Source organism: Zeugodacus cucurbitae, chromosome 4 (genome assembly GCF_028554725.1).
Source record: "Zeugodacus cucurbitae isolate PBARC_wt_2022May chromosome 4, idZeuCucr1.2, whole genome shotgun sequence".
NCBI classification, from domain to species: domain Eukaryota; kingdom Metazoa; phylum Arthropoda; class Insecta; order Diptera; family Tephritidae; genus Zeugodacus; species Zeugodacus cucurbitae.
The window spans coordinates 43,671,092-43,692,192 of NC_071669.1; the positions used below are offsets into that span (position 1 = coordinate 43,671,092).

Here is a 21,101-nt window from a genome sequence, read left to right on the forward strand (position 1 = left end):
CTACTGGAATTGCAGCAACGCTACTTGAAGTTGGAGAAACGGCACATTCGACATTGTAGCTTCAGTTAAACATGCAAATCTATGAAACATCTATGAGATGAGCGCAATTTTCTAGAATTTTCTAGAAACTCTTGACAGAACAATGAAAGATCTGTGGAATAATAATCGTCGCTTTGGTGGCGTATTGATACTGTTATTGACAAACACATGCTGTTATTTCGAAATCAATCGAATATGCGTGTGCTCCTGCAACAGGAAAGCACCGCAAAAGATTTGCAATGAACTGGGCAAATTCTGGTTAATACTTCTAATAGTTTGATATCAATTCGAACATTAGCCAAATTTATCGTAACTACGATTGGTTGAGTGCACGCAGATTTTTAACTGGCAAAAATACCGATGTCGATGATTTAATCTATACGACTTAAAGTCAACTTCCGGTGTTCATACACATCGATCGATCATGTTGAAAATGAAGACGAAGCTGTGAATTTTCCAGTGAAATTTCTAAATTCTTTGTCATTATAATGCTTTGTCATTTATTTTGCTTCGCAATCTTCAAGCAGCTATCGAATAATGTAAGAATTGCAAGAATTTTTTAAAAGGAACTTACAAGAGGGCAAAATGCTTGATTCCACGAATTTCTTTGAGTTCCAACGATTTGCCATTTCAGTTCAAACGTATTCAGTTTCCAATGAGACTTGCATTTGGAATGACAATAAACAAGTCTCAAAGACAGTCGCTGGAGGTGTGTGGCATAAATTTCATTCACGAGTTGAAAAATCATATTCTCTGTACATTTACGCACCGGAACAGAAAACAAAAAATGTTGTTTATTAAGCTGAGTTACATTGAAAAAAAATTAGAGAAATCACAAATAAATGTTTTCCAACACTATACAAATTCAACTTTGTTTTCAAAACAAATAATTTCACGCAGTGCAAGGACTGCGGAGTCAGCTAGTATATTATAATGTGATGATGGATGGAATTCAGAATTGAGTTATATGGGCTTGTAGGCTTGGTTGTAAACCCATTTCGCCCATATTCCGTCCGTGTGATATGGCTAGCTTTATTTATGGCTTAGCCACATTTTATGTTATTGGTTTTACTACATTTTGAGGGCGTGGCAGTGGTCCGTTTTCGCTCATCTGCAATACCAACCGTCTCATGGTGGCAAGGAATACGTGTAGTTTCATTAAGATATCTCAATTTTTACTCAAGTTATCGCAGACGGACGGACAGACATCCGGATTTTAAATCTACTCATCATCCTGATCACTTTGGTATATATAACCCTATATCTAACTCGTTTAGTTTTAGGTGTTGCAAACAACCGTTATGTGAACAAAACTATTATAATCTCTTAGCAAGTTTGTTCTAAAACCTAAAACAATAAGTAAATAGTTTTTAGGAATTCTCAAATCTCCTTTCAGTTCCCGAAACAATGTGCGTTGATTTTAGTTCTGATTTACTCAACTTGGATTGCTAAAATATAGGCTATAACAGTAAGTGCTCATAAGTGGTGTTATGAGGTTGTCGAGGTGTTTTGCAGAAAAATATAGAAGACACGCTGCTTTCTATTTTCAATTCATGATAAGTGATGTTTTTTAGAGGAGTTTTAATACCAAAGCTAAGATCCCATCTACTGCACACAGTATTTATACAAATATTTGCTGACAGTATCTCGAATCCTATAGTTTCATTTGGACATCCATTTTAATTAGTTTTAATATAATGCTTTCATTGGTAAAATTCCTTTATTTTTCATTCTACCCTTATGTGCAAAATGTATTTAATTGCATACACATACGAGTAAATATATAATTGTGCTTGATCTTTTCCACTCAACAGGATTTGCTTAAGTAAATTGCGGTAATAGTAGGGTAATTAAGTAATTAAGTTTCATTGACGAGTGCTGGTAAATATACTCGTATGTAATGAGTACACACTCGTGTATGCACTTGAGAGTACCTACATACTTACGGGTATCTTTTTGATGTGAGTTTTCTTTTACGGAACATTTCTGCAGAAATCTTTTGTGAATGAATTTCTTAATGGGCAAGTTATCAAAATGAAAGTCGCAATTATGTCTTCGGGATAGCCGAAATGAAAACGTTTAATACATTATATATTATATATTTATTTATATTTCTTTTAATTAATTACAAATACATTACTTACAAATACATTTACATTGACGTATTTTCTGACATTTTCATTACACTTCAATTCATACATTTAACAAATTCTTAAATTAAAAGAAACATACAGGCTTTTGTACTTATGCGTTAAGTTTACGTTTAAAAGGTACATGTTTTCACGTATATTTAAGTTAAAACACAGATATGTTAGTACTTTAATGTCAATTGAAGTAGTTGCCTTAAATAAATTCCATTACAATTCATATCTTTTTATTTCTTACTTGTGCTTAGTAACACTTTGTACTACTGCCTGTAGTATTCGCAGGTTTCAAGGTTTCTTAACCCTTTCATGCCCAATGTTGCCTATATATACATTATACTTACCGGTTTCTAATTCACGTTATTTAAATTTTTTTGACCAGCGATTTTTTCAATTTTCTGATATGAGCTGTGCACGTGTTCATTCAATAGGCGTTCTCAACAGAGTGAAATTGGAAAAAATCGTTTCGCCAAAAGAGTTATACATAAAGTGTTCAAAAACACAAAAATAACTGTTTTATTTTAAAACAAAGTGAACCAAATAAATAAAGATAAGAGAGTTATTAAACAAAAACAATGTCATTAGAAAACTGTTTAGTTTATTTATAATAATTTATACTATAATCAACATCCTGTAACTAATGTGCCAGGATACATAGAACTTTGAAATTTTTATCACTTCGTATTTGAGTTAAGACTAATATATATCTGTCCTAAAAAAATGTTAGCTCCGCCCAGTTTAATTCGGGCATGAGAGGGTTAATAGGGATATGTTACGAAGATTGGAAAAATTTATAGCCAATCTCGGGAAAGTAGAAAGAGAGAACGACAGGTTTTTTTTTTGGAATGGACGTTTTGATTACTCCCTACTCTCATCTAGATTATTATTGGTTATTGAATGAAATACTCGTACTAAAATTACCCTAATTATTCATTTTGGATTTTCAAACACGATCAAATAAAGTTAAATTGCATTTCACACTGATAGTGCGTAATTAATAGCAATTACTTTCCATCAAATATACATATCATACTCGCATATTTAAAAATTTAATACTTTTACATTCTCAATTGCATTTTACATTCAGCCGTCTGTCGCTATAAGCGCATAATTATTGCATAGACAGTACAGCTATTACATTACAATTACTAACAATGCGTCGCTTTCATTGATTTTATTTCATTATCATTTTTATTTCTCAATATCTTATTTAATTTGTCGTCTGATTGTTTGCATTCGTTGATTTCTCCTTTCATGGCATTACAATAAGAAAACAATTACAACAAAGCGTACAACAAGGCATAACGCAAATTCTCTATATAACGGCAGATTTGACATACTTACACACAAAGTATGTATATATAATACTGATATAAATTGTGGCTCAGAACTATTAGTCTGATGTCTTCCTCTTCATTTCCCTTTGGTCAACATTTTACCTTTGTTTGTTTGTATTCGTGGAAGTGTAATTTATGTTTTTTTATATTATTTGAATTTTTATTTTAATATTGTTCCGTTGTCTTTGTTCTGCTTTGCCACCATTTTCATTCCTCTGTTGTCCTTAATTACGATTAACTTAACATTACAAATGCTCTTAAATATATGTATATGTAGCTCTAAAGAACAATGGTTATAAAAGTAAAGTAATGAATGGCTTTTTTTGCTTTGGCATTATCCTTTGATTTTGCGTGCCCATGTACTTGGCGTATTTACAGTAGCGTCCATTATTACAGGGGTAGACAGTAGAACTATAGGATTTATAAAATCTTATCAAATTTTTAAGAAAAATAAGTCTATACTTGCTTCAGGTTTAATCTCCAATCACTAATCTCTATCGACCTAAACTTTTTTCCGCTAATTTAGTTCCTTAGACTATCAGTTCCTAGTTGGGAGTCACTCCAACTAAGTCTCATTCAACAGCTCGATAAAAATGATAAAATTTCAAAGTTTTTTCCACCCCAGCTGCTCAATTTCATGAAAAATGGTTCATAGAAAGATATTCCGTCTCAACCGGAAGAGTGCACGCTGTTCTGAATTGTTGAAACCCTGGGTAATTTCTACCCATATTTTCATATTCCATATCTTAAATATATTGAAAATAATAATTTAAGCAGCTAGTACTCTTCGATAAATTACTAAATCACTTCTAATAACGATCAAAATGCGAAGCACTTATATTTATATAATTTAGCAATGAGGTATTAATATAATATTTTATTAAATTAGTCTACATTACGAGTTGTCAACATACAACTTAACGTTCACAACTCGTTATCATTTGTAGCAAATAAATAAAAACAAATTTGTTTAATTGTCCCTATTTGAATGTTCATCACTGTAAGGATTTCTATGTCAGCTTATTGCTGCTCATTAACAATGATGCTGGTAAATATTTTCCTTTTGCAATAATTATCTTTTATCATTTTCAGTTGGCGGATGCGTCGTAAGCCCAAAACGCAAAACAATTTCATACAATGATCACACAATGTACTTTTTTATTTACTAAGGATATGAAAAACGTTATTTGTTTCAATATGATTTTTAGTAATATATATAGACATATGTATGTATGAACGTCTATTAATATACATGTGTATGTACTTAAAAGTAAACAATAATACCTATACAATGCATATTTTGAAATTAGTGTGAGTATTTATGACATTCCTTATTCAAATAATTTTTTATAATAGTACATATTTCATACGTTAATGATAAATTATTCAAATTACATTAATAGTAATTACAAATTACAAATTCGTTCAATTTCAATAGCAGGTACTTCATTTTAGTAGTATTGTAGTCCTAAACAAACCTTCATCTAACATGAAATAAATTGTGTGTAGTTGATATATCTACTCCTTTCTTATTTGACAATTTATTCTTTTTTTATTTATTATGGTTCAAATTCCGACTTTAGTTAATTCCATGATTACAAAAATTATGTTCATCTCACGCTCGCCAATATGACTCTGCCCATATTTCTGACACCCAATATTCTAAATATTATAGTGCGGAAAATTATTTCAAATATATTTTGAATGGATAAAAATATTTTAAATACCCTGGGTTCTAATGCTGATTTAACCTCAATATCTTTATCACTTATTTCAAAAGTAACTCGCAGTTTGGGTCAGATTACGTCGATGCAAGCTTTATAGTTTACTTGAAGAGTACATGTCTATATTTCTAGGTAATTTATTCTTAACATGAATTCAAAAAATAATACATATTTGTTTTAACTGCATTTACAGACAAATATCTCTAAAGGAAGTCGGCCTCAAGGGAACTTAATGGATGTTACGCCTATACCAAATTAAATAAAGTCACAGTCTTAAACTGATCTATCTATTGGTAGTTTCAAAAGATTTGCTCTCATATTTACATCCATATATAGGAGCTTTCTTTGATCAATTGATGGTACCAAAGTGGTACAGACTGATTGAGTCAGAATTTCTCTTGATTTTCAATTGTTTTTAGTTATTCTGCTTAAAAAGTCTAGCAAGATTCATGATTCACTTATTCAACCAAAGTTCAAATAGATCCTTTTAACTTCGACTATATTGGCAACCAACTTTTTTTGAAAGTAAAACCAATCAAATACTGTTTTAAAGATATTCGATCTTTAGTTGCCGCTACTAATCAAGATACCCTATAGTTTATAAGGCTAAACTAATTATGTGATTAAATGCGTTCTGAACATCAATTCTGAAAGATACTCAATTTAGGATACTTTCATATACATTAATACATAATCTGAAGGAACTTGTCTTCACCTCATATTGGAGCGATGTCAATCAAGAAGAAACACAGACGTAAACTTGAAAGATCTATGTAATTATTGTAAAATAAATATTCTGATCTGTGTGTGGTCTTTAATGAATATGTATGTATATATTGTATATATAAAACTCTCTATCTAATTATAGTTTTCGGTGTAGATCCCAATTTGACTTTAATGATAAAAGGCATTCCTTAGCCATTGTACTGAAATTAAAATCATTCACGTTTTCGTTTAATAATTCTCAGAGTTCATCTTCGTAGGTACGGATCAGTATTAAAGTTCGATTTCCCTAATTTAGCCCGAAAATCTTTTAAAAAATACGCTAATTACATTACATAATTAATGCTTTAACTGGCATACTTTTAATTCTCTATGTTGTCTCTAGATTTAACTACGCTATTCAACAGATAAATTCCATTACATATATATACTCAGGTGGTTATTAAGCCTAACATAAACCATTATACGCATCAATGTACATATACTTTTAAATTATTTGAGATTAAGAATGTATACATTATCTACTCGCTCATAATTCACATATTATCTACGCACAGTTAAACATTTAAATAATATAATAATAATATGCATATACTTAGAATACTTACGTATATTTTGTTTGGCTATAACAGCATTTTCCAGCAACTACAACAACTACAACAATTGAGCTATTTACATGTCATTATATACACATCTTTCTATTAAAAACGACTTTGCTCAATCCCATCACTAAAATTTCCCCTTATTGAAATATCATATTCCTCATCGTTCTCCTCTGTCACTTCTTGAAGAGCCTGTAAATTATTTTGCTTTTTCGCATTTTCAATGCTGCGATTTCGCACGTCCACATCACTGATAACGCGTAAACGACGCGTGGACGAACGTGTTAGATACGAGGAGCGTGTCGTTGAGGTGCGCCGCAAATGGCCGCGTCCCAGCCACAAGCGTCGAAATTCCATGCGAAAACGCGGATGTGTCGCCGCATAGAAGTAGGGATCAATACAGGCGGCGGTCTTGCAGAAGAGCGCCGGTATCATGGAGCCCAGTGGCGTTAGATATTCTTGTTTGCCAAAAACGCCCAGCATAGCAACGATGGAGTACGGTGTCCAGGCTAGAAACCACAAGCCGATGATGCCCACCACGATAAGCGCCAATTTTTGTTCAGTCTTATTTTTGTCTTTGCTGGATTGTATGCGATTGGCGGCGAACACCACTTTCAGTATGTAGAAGTATGAGAAACAAATGATGCCGAAGGGCACACACCAAGCGGCCACAAAGAATGAGAACATAAATATGCGTGGCCCCAAACCTTTGTCGAGATAATCGAAACTACAAGTGGTGAGGAAACCTTCGGGCACATACACAGACAGGCCTATATCCAGCGCTGGTACAATGGAGAACGCAAAACTGTAAATCCAAATCAATGTGATTATGTACGCTGAACGCACCTTGGCCGTCTTGCGAAGTGGGTCAAGTGGATGCACGACCACATTGTACCGATCGAGTGCTATGGCTGTGAAAGTCCCTATGGACGCGGTGCCACTTAGTCCACCAACAAATCCGTAAATGCGACAACCTACGAAGAGAAGGTAAGAAGGTAAGTAGAAAACCAAATATATGTAAATAAGTTTTAAATTAATAGATCCTGAATCTGGAATTTATCTAATACATAGTTCAATCATGACATAAATCGAGACAGAAACTGTTAAATTTAAGATTTTAAAAAATATGTTTTATTCTATATTCTACATACATATCTATATGCTTCGTACTTACCAATATCACCGAGCGCTGGCCCCTGCTTGAAATTATTAAAGACCGCTATGGGACATTTCATTAGCATGAGAAGATCACTCACAGCCAAATTGATAACCAATGTGTTAGCAGGTGTGCGTAAAGATTTGCAGCTGTGGAAATACCAAACATATTAAAATGGATTAATTGAAAGCAAGAACTATTAATCTGTAGTATTTCGAGAAATCCTTAAAGAAAGTTATACACTATAATTGGATTTTAAATTGCTGAAAACGTTTTATCATTAAGATAATATCCTCAACACTATCATGGTTCTCAAGGTAAACTCCGCTAAGAAATAAATGAGTGCTTTGGTGCAGTTCACCTCAGTTACTGACGCTAGATTAGAGGGTTCATGGGTTTTATGGTTTCAAAAAATCGATTTTATTAGATTATCTTACTAAATTCAACAGCACAAATCTTTGTGCTTTCAGTTGTTCCGTAATAGTTTTGAAGAGTGAAGATTAGCTTTATTGTCGCACACACTTTAAACGTGTTTTTTTAGGTCTTCGAGATACAATTTGCTTGGACTTGGACGAAGTATTTTTTAAAGTACAACTTAAAATAAAAAACACGGAATTTGAGCCTCTGTAAAAATTCAAATTTCTTTCTAGAAGTTATGCTGTCAATGTGGACGCATCTTTTTGTCGAAGACTCATATGGAATAACACTAACAGGCAAACTTTTTATTTTATTATTTTTCAAATAACTCAGTAATCCTTCATAAAATGTTTTTTTTTTTTAACAATAAAAAGTTAGAACAATATTGAAAATAGACTGGACTTAATCAGGCGAACCTGTTCCGAAGGAGACAACGACTGTTCTATCGACTGAACAGAACAGTGATAATAACCATTTTCTGGTATAACTATTTTCTGGGATTTATAATGTGTGTTCTACAACGCCTACATAAAGAACGGTAAGACGGTCATAGGGATTTACTACACCGAATTGCTGGGCCGAATTAACACCGTTTACAAAAAAAGGAGGAAGTATATGTTATCCGAGAGCCTTGGTTTGTGGGTTGCTAATGTAAGAAATTCCGAATGTTTTGGAAACCTCCACTCTTATTTAACCTTCTCTCAATAATAATATTTCCGCAAGCTTATGCAGTATGTGAGTGAGTGTATCTAAAACCACGTGTGTGATATCACTTACATATGGCATACTCATATATTTATGTGTTTAGGTGAAATATGCAACTAAGCATTTATAGTCATGACTACTACCTTGTGGATAATGGCAACTAACGCAAAGAGGAATGTTTAAACTTCAAATGTGGGTATGCATTTGAAGTAATATAGTGGAAATAAAATCTCGAAATTCTCAACATATATGTAATTCCATGATATGTAATACGCAGAGGTAAGTAACTACAGGGTCTTCAGTTGGTTAGTTAGCTAAAGCCGAAAGTTTTGGTTGACCGCAGATTTTCGAGAACATGATAATTATTTACTTATTCGTAGAATGGGCTCAACAATAGTTCCAATATGCATTCTGTTTATTCTGTTTGCCATATTATCTAGTGTAATAGAAGTTCAAAAGATTTTGACAGAAATTCTGGAATTTTAACCCAGACATTTAACATACCGGGAGAGATTATTTCTCATTCACCGAAAAAAATATTAAATAATAACTTTTCTTATTTAAATTACCTATCCCAGTATCGACGGAGCAATAATTTGGACCCTTTTTTATTCCATGTCTACAAATTCGTAGAATGCGTAAAAGATAGCAATTGTGCTAGAGTCAACTGTGATATAACAATTGCTTATTCAGCACTTTATCTAATCTCGTCTGTAGGTATTCAGGTAGATGTACATAACTGGCTACTATTCACCTCGTCGTTTCATAGTCATCCGTGATTAAATACGCACATACGAATGACATTTCTTCTTTGCTTATTAAGGCACAACTAGAATGTGTGGAAACCTTACGTCACGAAGTTAAGTGCGTTTGTAGGATACTTGTGTAATGTTCGAGTAAAAGGCTTTTTACTTGACTCTGGTTGCCTAATTTAATTTGGAATGCAATGTTAGCCACAGAGTAACACATACGTTTAATATGAGCTAAGCAAAGCAAAACTTTTTCATTTTATGCAGAATTTTCATTGGGTTCTCCGAATACTGGCTTTATCGAGAGAGATACTTTTTGTTGTACGAACCAAGTAGAGACAAATTATTTTGTTCAACAGTTCTCATTTATTTTGAAATATGGGCGACCTCAAAGAGTTGATATGGAAGCTCTTGGAAACCACATTCAGTGAACTGTCTTGGAATTTTGTATACAACAACTTTGTTTTCTCTAATTATTTATTTTATAACTCTCACACGCCTGACCAGTTGTACTTCTGATCCATACTAGTTGTAAAGTAGTAGTTTACTCTTAGTAGATGTGACTACAGGGTACTTACGTGTATGTGTCTATTTAAATGTTTGCTTTTATGAATGCATGTTTTTGCACCTTCACTTACCGTACGAACATAAATATGACGAGTGAATTGCCAAGACAACCGACGCTTGATATGATGATATAAATTATGGCCATAATGTAGTAGGTGCGGGTGCTTGGCGGTTCAAATTGTAACCAAAATGGATTTATTCTCGCTATATATGAAACATCATAGTCGCCATGGTAACGTCTTAGCGCAGGGTAAGCAACACTACAATAATAAAGAAAGAAAACCAATTAACACAGTTGTTGTAAATATTATCTAGTAGTGTGTACGTGTATGTATGTACATATGTAATCTTATAGCATTTCCTATTATCACAAAACTCTTGCGTTTAGTCTGTCCTATTTTTGGGTTGTTTAATTTTGCCTGTCTCACAGAAAACTTGATGAGTTGGATATTGGGTTATATATATCAAAACGACCATGATGACGAGACGAGTAAAAATCCATATGTCTGTCTGTGCATGCGTCTGTCCATTTAGAATTATGACACATTTATTTTATTCAGCATTATTAAGGTATGGAAGATGTGATTAGGTTTCGTCTCAGAAGTCTCATAATTACTAAGTTTTGCAGGTATAACTGTTACATGAAGTAAAGACTAAAACGAAACATTTTGGAAACATTATAATTTTTTGAAAGTTCTGTTATTCGAAAACCTGAGGAGTTCATTAGAAAGGTGTTTGTATTGAATTAAGATACTATGTTTGTACGATAACTTATCCAGATATCTCGACTAGGGCACAATACTAAATTTACAATTATACTATCGAGGCAGAGTTTTAAAAAAGCCCCTCTATATCGTATTGAGGCGAACCAAAAAGTATGATACTCGTATTACACTCAACTCCTTCCTAAATAATGGTCATCATGGTTATAAAACACAAAACCTCAACCTTGAATCCTATCACAAATTGTAAAAATATAAAAAATGTACTTTCATTTGATATGGGCAGGCAAAAAAATGGACAAATTTTAGTAGCGTATATTGCATTATTCATGGATATTGTGTCTATCTTGCATTCTTCAGACTTTCTTAGCTTTGTTGAATTTTTTGCAGAAAATTTTTAAAATGATACATAGACGAACTAGCAATTCTAACGAAATAGTCACCTCTATTACACTATATTTTAGTAAACAGTGTCACGCTTATTTTATAGACACTTCTTCGAATGGCTTGTGTATAGATGACAAATAACAGTATGTACAGGGTGCTGTTATATATATGTATATACTAGTATATTATATAGCATGTTCGTAAATATTAAATAACTTTGACATTAAATAACCTACAACTTTGGTTGGATGTGTTTTGGGAACCTCAATTCAAGTCTATGAAACACATTCCCTACCATCATTTACATTACTTTGTAAGATTATTTGAATAGAATATTATATGGCAGAAACCCTACGACCAATGAAGTGAGCAAAGCAACTGTTTCTACCGAAATCATCGTATGAAAACAACTCCCAATATATTTTCAATTATTCCAATTAAAAAAGTCGACCTTAGTGTTTTTAGATAATCGAAAGTTATAGTGCACCCCTTATGTACATGCACCAGTATATGGTATACCCATAAAAACCACAAAAATATCCCTCACGTAAAACTGCAAAATCTTCCATTTGTATTTTTTTGGAAGCCTACTCGTATTCTTTTGAAGTTCTATGGTGACCCACATAAAGTACCGCATGCCTCCTACTACTAAACACCAAATAGCCTGTGCATTCAATTGTGGCGTGCATAATTCCCTTTATATGTACACATGCGCAGCGAAGCGGTAAGCGTTATATGATGTATGTATGTACCTACTTATAACGGATTAACCTGTACCAACAGCCGATTTTGACGGTGAAATTTGCGACTGTCATAACTAAGATGTTAATGACATGTTATTACAAGATAAGCATAAGTAAAGATGTGCCTGGTGCTTCTATTGAATAACTGGGGTGTCAAAATATTAAGGGCAACGAAATGCTTACGACCAGTAAATTATGCTGCTTAGAAGCATAAAATTAGGGACAATGAAAATGAATGCCCATTGTGCTCTGTTAAATAAAATAGTGATACAGGACAAAAAGTTGAAGGTTTTCATAAATTAAATACAAGTAAGGAAGGTTTAGGTTCGGGTGGCAACTCAACATTATACTTATACTTTCGCAATTTATTTATTTATTTTATTTATTAAGATAGCATACAATTTGACCATATATTCGATAAAGTGAACTACAAGACTAACGAAAACTATTACATATAGTATATGAGGCTCGGGTAATTCCTTTTTCTATAAAATTAAGTGTTTCTATCCTTTGTTGTTAATGAGTTAACGCACTTTTAGTAGCTTTCTTCATAACCTTTGTATGGGGCTTTAGTGATTTGCAAGATATATATCAAAAACGTATTGGGGTGTCACGTCCATTCATCCAAATATGCCCCATGTCCTAGTATGATCCTCTATACGAACTTTTACTTTAATTATGGCTTAGTTATAGCACTTTATAAGTATTTACGAACGGCATTTTGTGGGCGTGATAATGGTTCGATTTCGCCCATCTCCTATACCAACCATCCTTTAGTACCAATACGTGCATCAAGTTTCATCGAGATTTCTAAAATTTTACTCAAGTTATCGCTCGACGGAGAGAGGGAAGTAGGATTGCAACTCGTTTCATCATCCTCATCTCTTTGGTATATACATATAACCCTATATCTAACTTTTAGTTTATTGACGCAGCTCTATAATACTGCTGTCGAATGCTTTGAGACAGCGTGCTTCCATACTATGCGTTTTGAAGCCTTTCCTATATTATACTGCTTTTTGGTTAGACTGAAGAGAGGCAGATGTCAATGTTCTCTCTACTGCCATAGGAGGTGATATGTACTCCTAGGGATGGCTTTTTATCCTTTTCTTCTTTTAAGTTAAACACTTTATTTTAGGATGGATACAAAAGTTAATTTAATTAGATAGAAAAATAATATGTAATATACACGGAAAAAGACAACTGACCTTTTTGAATTCTCATGACGAGTGATTCAATTTCGAAAACTTTGAAGAACAAGTGTTCTCGTCCCATACAGAACAGTATTTTTGGTGTTCAGCAACACTGCTTTTAGAGGACACTACAAACATGACGTTTCGAAACGATTCTATAGAAAATAAGGATTGAAAATTTTGAATTAACTTCCAATTCTTACGAAACAACGTCAATTGTAAAAAGTTTTGAAATTATTAAAGAGAAACATTAGCTTTATTTTTTTCACTTACTGATTTACTGAATAATAATATTATCCGCATGAACTTGTCATGAAGAAAAGCACTGTCTCATCTTCGCGCAAGACATTAGCAAAGTTGGTTTTGTGCGTCCCCAAACTCCCCTGGCTGTCAACACTGCTCAACTGTCAAAAACTCAAGAGAGCTTCTTCCCTGCTGTCTAAGTGCTTGTCATACTCACGTGTCTCTCTCTATATATGTATGTACATATGTATGTGCATGTGTTAACGTATTTCCACTTACCTTAACGTTTCATTTGCCAAATCCATTTCAATTAAATCGACTTTGTTCGTCGCTGATTGATTCAACGTCGGCCAACTAACGCCATCAGCTGACCAGTTATTGCTCGTGTTGTTGTTGTCAAAACCGACGACCGTGCCAGTGGGCGGTAATAGATTGCTGGGTATATTGGCCAACGCCATCGAAGCGGACGTGGAGGCAATTGTAGTTGCAACGGACATAATGGCGCGACCAGTTTGGCTACCAAAGTTACTGTTGGTGTTATTATTGGTGGGGGTGCTGCTGTTGTTGTAGTTGTTGTTACTTCCTATAATTGGCGACGTGTTGAACATGCTCGGAGCGTTGTTCATGTTGTTGTTGCTGTTGCTCAAACTGTTGCTTGCACGCTTGTTGATGCCGCTCCTTCGTCGATTGCTATTCTTGACACGCCACGTGGTCACCATTTGAGCAATGTTGCATGCACCCACAGTATGTGCCCCGGGCAACACGTCCAAGGCAATTATGTTGCTGCTTATTTTGCTTATGACGGTGTCAAAGTTGATGTGTTGGCAGCAGCTGCTGTTGGCGTTGACGGCAACAGTTTTGTTCGCTTGCACTTCTTTGTTTTGTTGTTGTTGTGCTTGTGGATTATTAATTATCAACACTTTGTTTTCGTTGATTTTCCGTGCCACTTTGCTGCTGAGCCTTTGACGCTGTCGCTGTTGCTGTTGCACGCTTTGCTGTTTGTGCACCAAATTATAAACAACAACTACATTTACTGGTTGATCCCGTGAATTTATTTGTCTATATTTGGCCCCTAGTTCTGCAATGCAAGCTTTTTTGTTGTTATTATTATTATTATTGTTATTATTGTTTTTGTTGCTGCTCTTGCCGCTGCTAGAAATGCAATCACCAACTGCTTCTGCTGTATTGCTGCTGTTGTTGTTCCTGCTGCTGCCCATTTCAACACCAGTTTCAAATTTGATGCTTCAATCGCTCGTCGTTGAACACTATTGTCGTTGCTGTTCTGTTGCTACCACTACTACTTGCTGGTTATTGTATAACTTTTTGAGTTTTTTCCTCACTCTTCTGTCAGAGCAAACATTTTATTTGTGCAATTTCGGCTGCCTAACTGTGGCAGTTTAAGCCGGCTATTGCCAGCTGGACTTGAAGCTGGCGTTGTTTTCGGTCGATAAACGACTAACGGTAACGACATGTCGTGTCTTCATACATGCACGCTTCATTGCACACATTACAATTTTCGCTGGTGTTCGGGGGTGAAATACCTTCTTCGCTATTTGTTGGCCTAATCGGATTAGTTGTAAGTGTGTGGGTTGGCCAAAACCAAAATTTGTTTGTTTGTGTCTTTTATTTTTCTGGAACTCTTAACTTGCTCCGTGTACCTTCTACATTGACAGCAAATAAAATATTAAATATGAATTTCCATTGAATTTTGATCTAATTATGCAGCCATCTCAATTGGCATTGCCATTTGGTTATTATACACAAGCCACAATTAGTTTAATTGGCAAAATTCCCTACAACGACCAAGAAGCTAAAAAGTTTCCAATTATATTGATGGAAATGAAATAAAATACAAACATAAATATGCCTGCAACTCCACGCAAAACTTGAGAAAATATGCTTTGAATAAAAACTGTTCTGCGAAAAGAAATGTTATTGAGTTGATAATGATCGAATTTTTACACATAAAAAAATTGCATATATTCGCTCTTTGGCGCTGTATTTTGTAATACTTTACCAGTTTAGAAGTGGAAAGTAAACAGAAAGATATTGTGGGACGATAGCAAAATGCACTCTACAGCTCCCAAAATAAAGTGAGAGACTATGACACCCTTTTCAAATTAAGCTTTGCAGAAATTTCCCAATTCATTACTATTTAGGGAAGTATTGCACTAGGCCAATATACTGATGCAAAAATAAGCCAGATATGTATCCTTGGTTATGAGTTTTAAAAATCCGCTTTCGGAGTACATTTTTATACTCTCGCAACAAAAGTTGCTAAGAGAGTATTATAGTTTTGTTCATATAACGGTTGTTTGTAAACTAAACGAGTTAGATATAACGTTATATATACCAAAGTGATCAGGGTGACGAATAAAGTTCAAATCCGGATGGCTGTCTGTCCGTCGGTCCGTCCGTCCGCCCGTACAAGCTGTAACTTGAGTAAAAATTTAGATATCTTGATGAAACTTGGAACACGTGTTCCTTGGCACCATAAGAAGGTTAAGTTCGATGGGCGGAATCGGACCACTGAACCGAAAACACGTAAAGATATATAAAAAATTCATAAATTAAGCTATGAACTTAAAATTTAGTACAAACGATTGTTCTAGAAAGGGGCATATTTGGATGTAATTTTTTTGGAAAAGTGGGCGTGGCCTCGCCCCATACTAAGTACTCGTAAACAACTTAAGCTATATCAACGAAACTTTCAGGAGTCGTTTTTCTCAGGTATTTCCGTATATAGTCCAAAAAAAATGGAGGCAAAGGTTATGTTGAAAACTACTAAAAATGCTTTAATTCAGTAAGGAAAACCAACAGAAACCTTAAATTTCATTATAAAGAAGGTACAGAAGTGCTGCACTCAAAATGGTATACAAAATTTTAAATGGGCGACCCACTTATGGGTCAAAAACCATATATCCGAAACTACTCGACCAATTTCAATGAAATTCGTTTTGTAATATTTCCCTTGCATCCCAATTATATGCTGTGAAAATAGGCCAAATCGGTTCACAACCACGCCTACTTCCCATATACCAGAACTTTGAAGCCAATCTGAATTGTTTACTTTACAATATATAAAGGAAGCACCAGTGCAGATATCGGAATAGAACTTTGCACAAATACTGCATTACTACTACTATAGTGTGACATCGCTCTTCTAAATCATAAGTATTTAAGGCGTCATACATCGAATATGAGGACCTTAGAGCTTCGAATCAATTTTTTAACGAAAATATGGGTAAATCTCTCAGATATTTTGAATAAATTCAGAGGGAATATTTTTCTTCTAATATAATGTCTCCGTGCCTAGAATACGTGAAATCGGGTCATAACTTCACCTAACTCACATATACTTAATATTAGGATTTTCAAACTTTCAATGGACTTTATACCATATATGTATATGCCGAATATGTGGGTAAAATTGTTTGTTATCTTAATAAAATTAAATAAATAAATTGCGAGAGTATCAAATGTTTGGTTACACCCGAACTTAGCCCTTCCTTACTTGTTTATATTCTCATATTTTGTACAGGCTAGTGCCTTCAAGGTACTGCACTCCACCTCTAAAATAGAAATAATAGCATATGAGGAGGAGGAAGTGACTAATTATTTACCAAATAAATATAGTTTAAAACAAGTAAGGAAGGGCTAAGTTCGGTTGTGACCGCACATTTTATACCCTCGCAATTTATTTACTTAATTTTATTAATATTATATAAAACACAATAGTTAGCCAGTACAATAATGGTAATAATACTGAGTAAATACTTTGCTCATTGTAAACACTTATCTGAAATCGTAAATTTATTATCTTCGCGTAATTTTCTCTTTTTTTTTTTTTGAACGAATTGAATGCAGGCAAAACGTCACTGACTCTATAGCGTGCATAGTATCAATATTAAATAGTCGCGTTATTTAAAATTGGAATTTCTTTATCCAATAGCAGTTAGTTAAACTAGCGTCATTGCACACACGCATGCATTTATATTTGAAAAAAAAAAAAAATATATTAAGCAAAATAATTGTAATGTCAAGCGCCCTTGGATGTGCAATGGCAAATTTCCGAGTGCATTGTCAGCGGAAAAAGCGAATTTCATAAAATGCTGCTGCCATATGGAAACGTCGCTCTTGCTTGCATCCATACATACAGACATGTGTTTGTGAAATGATAAAAAATTATTCATATAGAGACATTTATACTCATGTACACACATATTAACAAATACGTACCGACCAGTTTATTTTTAAAAAGTCTCTACTATGTTTTTATGGTTGTCTGTTATTACAGTTTCGACGAAAAAATGCTAGGATATCCGTCCTAAACGATGAGCTATTAAAGCATTCAATATGCAGTGAGTGCAGTTATATAAATGCCATGGCATGAGTGCAGTACGAGTATATGCATACGGTTGATTTTCAACTAAAAAGTCGCATTTATTTATATCAGTTTAGAAGAGTATTGATTACTTGATGAATATAAATTCATATTGCAGCAAATATCTTTACATAAATTAATAAAAAAAAAGTTTTTCAAAACAAGTTAACGCATCCGTAAGTTTGGTTATAATGAATATTATATACTCTCGATTCGACCCATAAAGACTAACGAAAATCATTATTTATAGTATATGGAAGCTGGGATAATTCCTGAACTGATTTCAACTAACTAAGCTACATTGTATCCAATAATACAATCATTTAATTTTGTCAAGATATCTCAAATATTAATCGATAAAGTCCGGAAGTTTGAAAATCCGTATATGAGGTAAAAAATAATGTTATGTTTCGATGAAACATTAGTGGTCACACTCATCGTCCATGTTTCATACCAATCTTAGTGCAGTTGTTGCAGTTTTTTGTACCACCTTTTTGGTGTAGAAAAAAACTTGATAAAGGGTGGTGCCACGCCCACTTTCCCCAAAAAATTTATCCGAATATGCCCCCCCCCCTACTTTGGTGAAGACAGACCCTTTCCATACACTAAATTTTTGATTCTGTCACATTTTCCTGCACCTCTTGGAATGTTAGTCTATACTCCTCACAATCTAGGAGGAACTAATACGTAAATAGCTAAATAAATGTATACTAGAGCTCTTGGTATTCGACTAATCGACTAACGGAATTAACCGAAAAGGGCATTATTCGAATAATAATATTCGGTTTGCACTATTCGGATAGTCGTCAGTCATCGACCACTCGATTAATCGCTTATTTTCGACTATTCAGTTAACCGTACGTTGTCGTCTATTCGAATAGTGCAAGTTCATTCATTTTCTTAATTTTAATGAAAAAAGGGAAACATTAAAACTAACAAAAAATGTTCTTTAAAATACAAAAAATAACAATGATATCACGGGAAATAGTTTTTAACCATTTCAACTGGGCGAATGTAGTAAATCAGTATTTTTCATAAAACGTATATTTTGATACAAGAAACTTGACATTTATTCGAATAGTGACAGTATAACTATTCGAATAACCGCAGTATAACGACTATTCGAATAGTCGTAACATTGCGACTAATCGAATAGTACTAACCGGTTAATATTCGTACGAACGGTTACAAACCGGATATTCGAATGATCGATTTTCAGGTTAATAGAATAATTTTAAGATAAATATTTTAATTTATCAAAGCGGCTTTGGAATTCTGAAATCGAAATGGATTCCATGCATTAAATTTTAGAAAATAAATAATGAGAAAATAATGAAATAGATTGACACCCATTTCCAAAGAATGAGAAGGTTTTGACTTATTTTTTTCTGTATTTGATATAGTTAGGGTTTTGGAATACGAAACCACATTTTTATGCTTGATTAGTTAGGATCTGAAATTAGCCTTTAAGTAAGATAGTATCCAAAATATGTACAACCCATCCATCATAGCATTTGCTCTCCTATTCAGTTTGCAGTTGTTGATTTTGACAGGGTCACTTTCAGTTGAACCCACCAAGTTTTTAATTGCATTTGCTAGAATTTTAGTGATACATATAAAGCAAAGTGTTACGCAACATTTAATTTACGCGAATTGCTTTAATCGGATCTCTGCTTTACTACCATTTTTGGTAAACTCTCGGACTATTTTCGAGCGATATTCGCATATTAATTTGCTTACATACATATATTTTGTGTGTTAAGCGGAATTTCCAGCACTCTTTAGAATTCCATGGAAAACAGTATTTTGTTTGGAATGCCCCTCAGCCGTTTCAAAGAAAAAAGTTAAACGCTGCTATTAAATTTACAAAATTGTTACGCGAATTACATGCAGTTTCCGCTGTACGCAGCAGGGGTTAGGAGGCGAAAGTTGAGTTGCTTGATTTTACACTTAAACTTTTTTGTCAGCTTTCATCCGTTACACACAGTGAAAGTTTGCAGCCGGCTGGCGTTGTGTGTTCCCGGCGTTTGCGCACGTGTGTAATAAGTCTAATTACGTATAATATGCACTACACATGTACTAATAATAATATATGTACATATGTCCTCACGTGCGAGTGTGTGCAAACTGTCGCCAGGCATTAATTTCTGAAAAGCTTTAAATTGTCGCAGTCATGGGGTTTCACTGCATGCTCTTTAATAGCAAATAGAAGCCACAAGTTTACAACAAGAAGCATAACAAATTTCTTAAAATACTTTTTTTCTTAAATCTGCACATTTCATGTGTTTATGTACATACATTCAGTACATATGTATAATAAAATAATATTTTGTCCCTTTCAGCAAATCAAATATGACCGATATTTACTATAGATTTTATGGCAAGCGTGGCGTGCTTAGGGCATTGGTCGGACATGCTAAACAGGCACTTGCTCTTGAGTGCTTATACACATCTGTACATATTCATGTTTGCAGACACTTAGTTATTGGGTGTTTAGGAGAAGAGTGTCATAACTCAAAAACAAAAGAAATCGTTTAAAAAGCAAATTTACATACTTTTTGTTCATATAAAGCATCAGTATATAACGGCATCACTTAAATTCATGCTGTTGCCGTATCATTACTATAGCTGAAAGCTATAGTATCGGTCGAAATTTAAGTCTTCACGTATAATCGTTTTTCACTTGTTCTCTTACATGACAATTTATATAAATCAGTATTCAACAGAGATTTCCATTACGTGTAGAAGAAGTAGACTGTGCCCCATATTCTCTTTTGCAAATTTCCTTCTGTCAATTCTCCTCTGTAGAGCTCCCTGCTGCACAAATGCTGGTCAAAAGCATCTAAAAAGTGTGAAAGTTAAGTTAAGTTAGTTATTTTAGGCCAACCGCCTATAAAATCATCCAACTTTCGATCTGATTTTCGTTTGTTAAAAGCTCACACTTCGTTGTTTGTTCGTGAATTATTGATCAGGCATAATACCGTAATGATGTCGCAGCCTCCATATTCGCCAAACATACTTCGTGTGGCCTCTTCCTATTTCCAAAAATTAAGAGTACCTTGAAGGGCCGTGGTTTTACAAGCATATGTAAATAGCTGAAATTTCCAAAGGCTATCCTAAACAAGTAAGGAAAGGCTAAGTTCGGGTGTAACCGAACATTTTATACTCTCGCAATTTATTTATTTAACTTTATTTATATTATATAATACACAATTTGACCCTCATATTCGTCATATATATTGTATGAAGTCCATTGAAAGTTGGAA

The 21,101-nt window shown here is 33.9% G+C and overlaps 1 protein-coding gene across 1 annotated transcript; it reads right to left on the bottom strand.

The window, feature by feature from the left end:
• Positions 1–5,923: 5,923 nt before the first annotated feature.
• Positions 5,924–15,410, bottom strand: LOC105221179 (neuropeptide SIFamide receptor). Its single transcript, XM_054229534.1, has 4 exons — positions 13,731–15,410; positions 10,235–10,423; positions 7,744–7,874; positions 5,924–7,543 (listed from the first exon to the last, which is right to left on the bottom strand). The coding sequence occupies exons 1-4, from the start codon at positions 14,666–14,668 to the stop codon at positions 6,669–6,671; spliced, it is 2,133 nt and encodes a 710-aa protein (XP_054085509.1). The 5' UTR covers positions 14,669–15,410; the 3' UTR covers positions 5,924–6,668.
• Between the last annotated feature and the right edge of the window lie 5,691 nt (positions 15,411–21,101).

Excerpts from the sequence above, each read along its gene's own strand:
- LOC105221179 (XM_054229534.1), bottom strand. The coding sequence starts at position 14,668 with ATGGGCAGCAGCAGGAACAACAACAGCAGCAATACAGCAGAAGCAGTT. Across the intron at positions 7,875-10,234 it reads GTCATATTTATGTTCGTACG|CTGCAAATCTTTACGCACAC; the intron begins GTAAGTGAAGGT and ends GTATTTCCACAG. Across the intron at positions 7,544-7,743 it reads GCCAGCGCTCGGTGATATTG|GTTGTCGCATTTACGGATTT; the intron begins GTAAGTACGAAG and ends TTCTCTTCGTAG.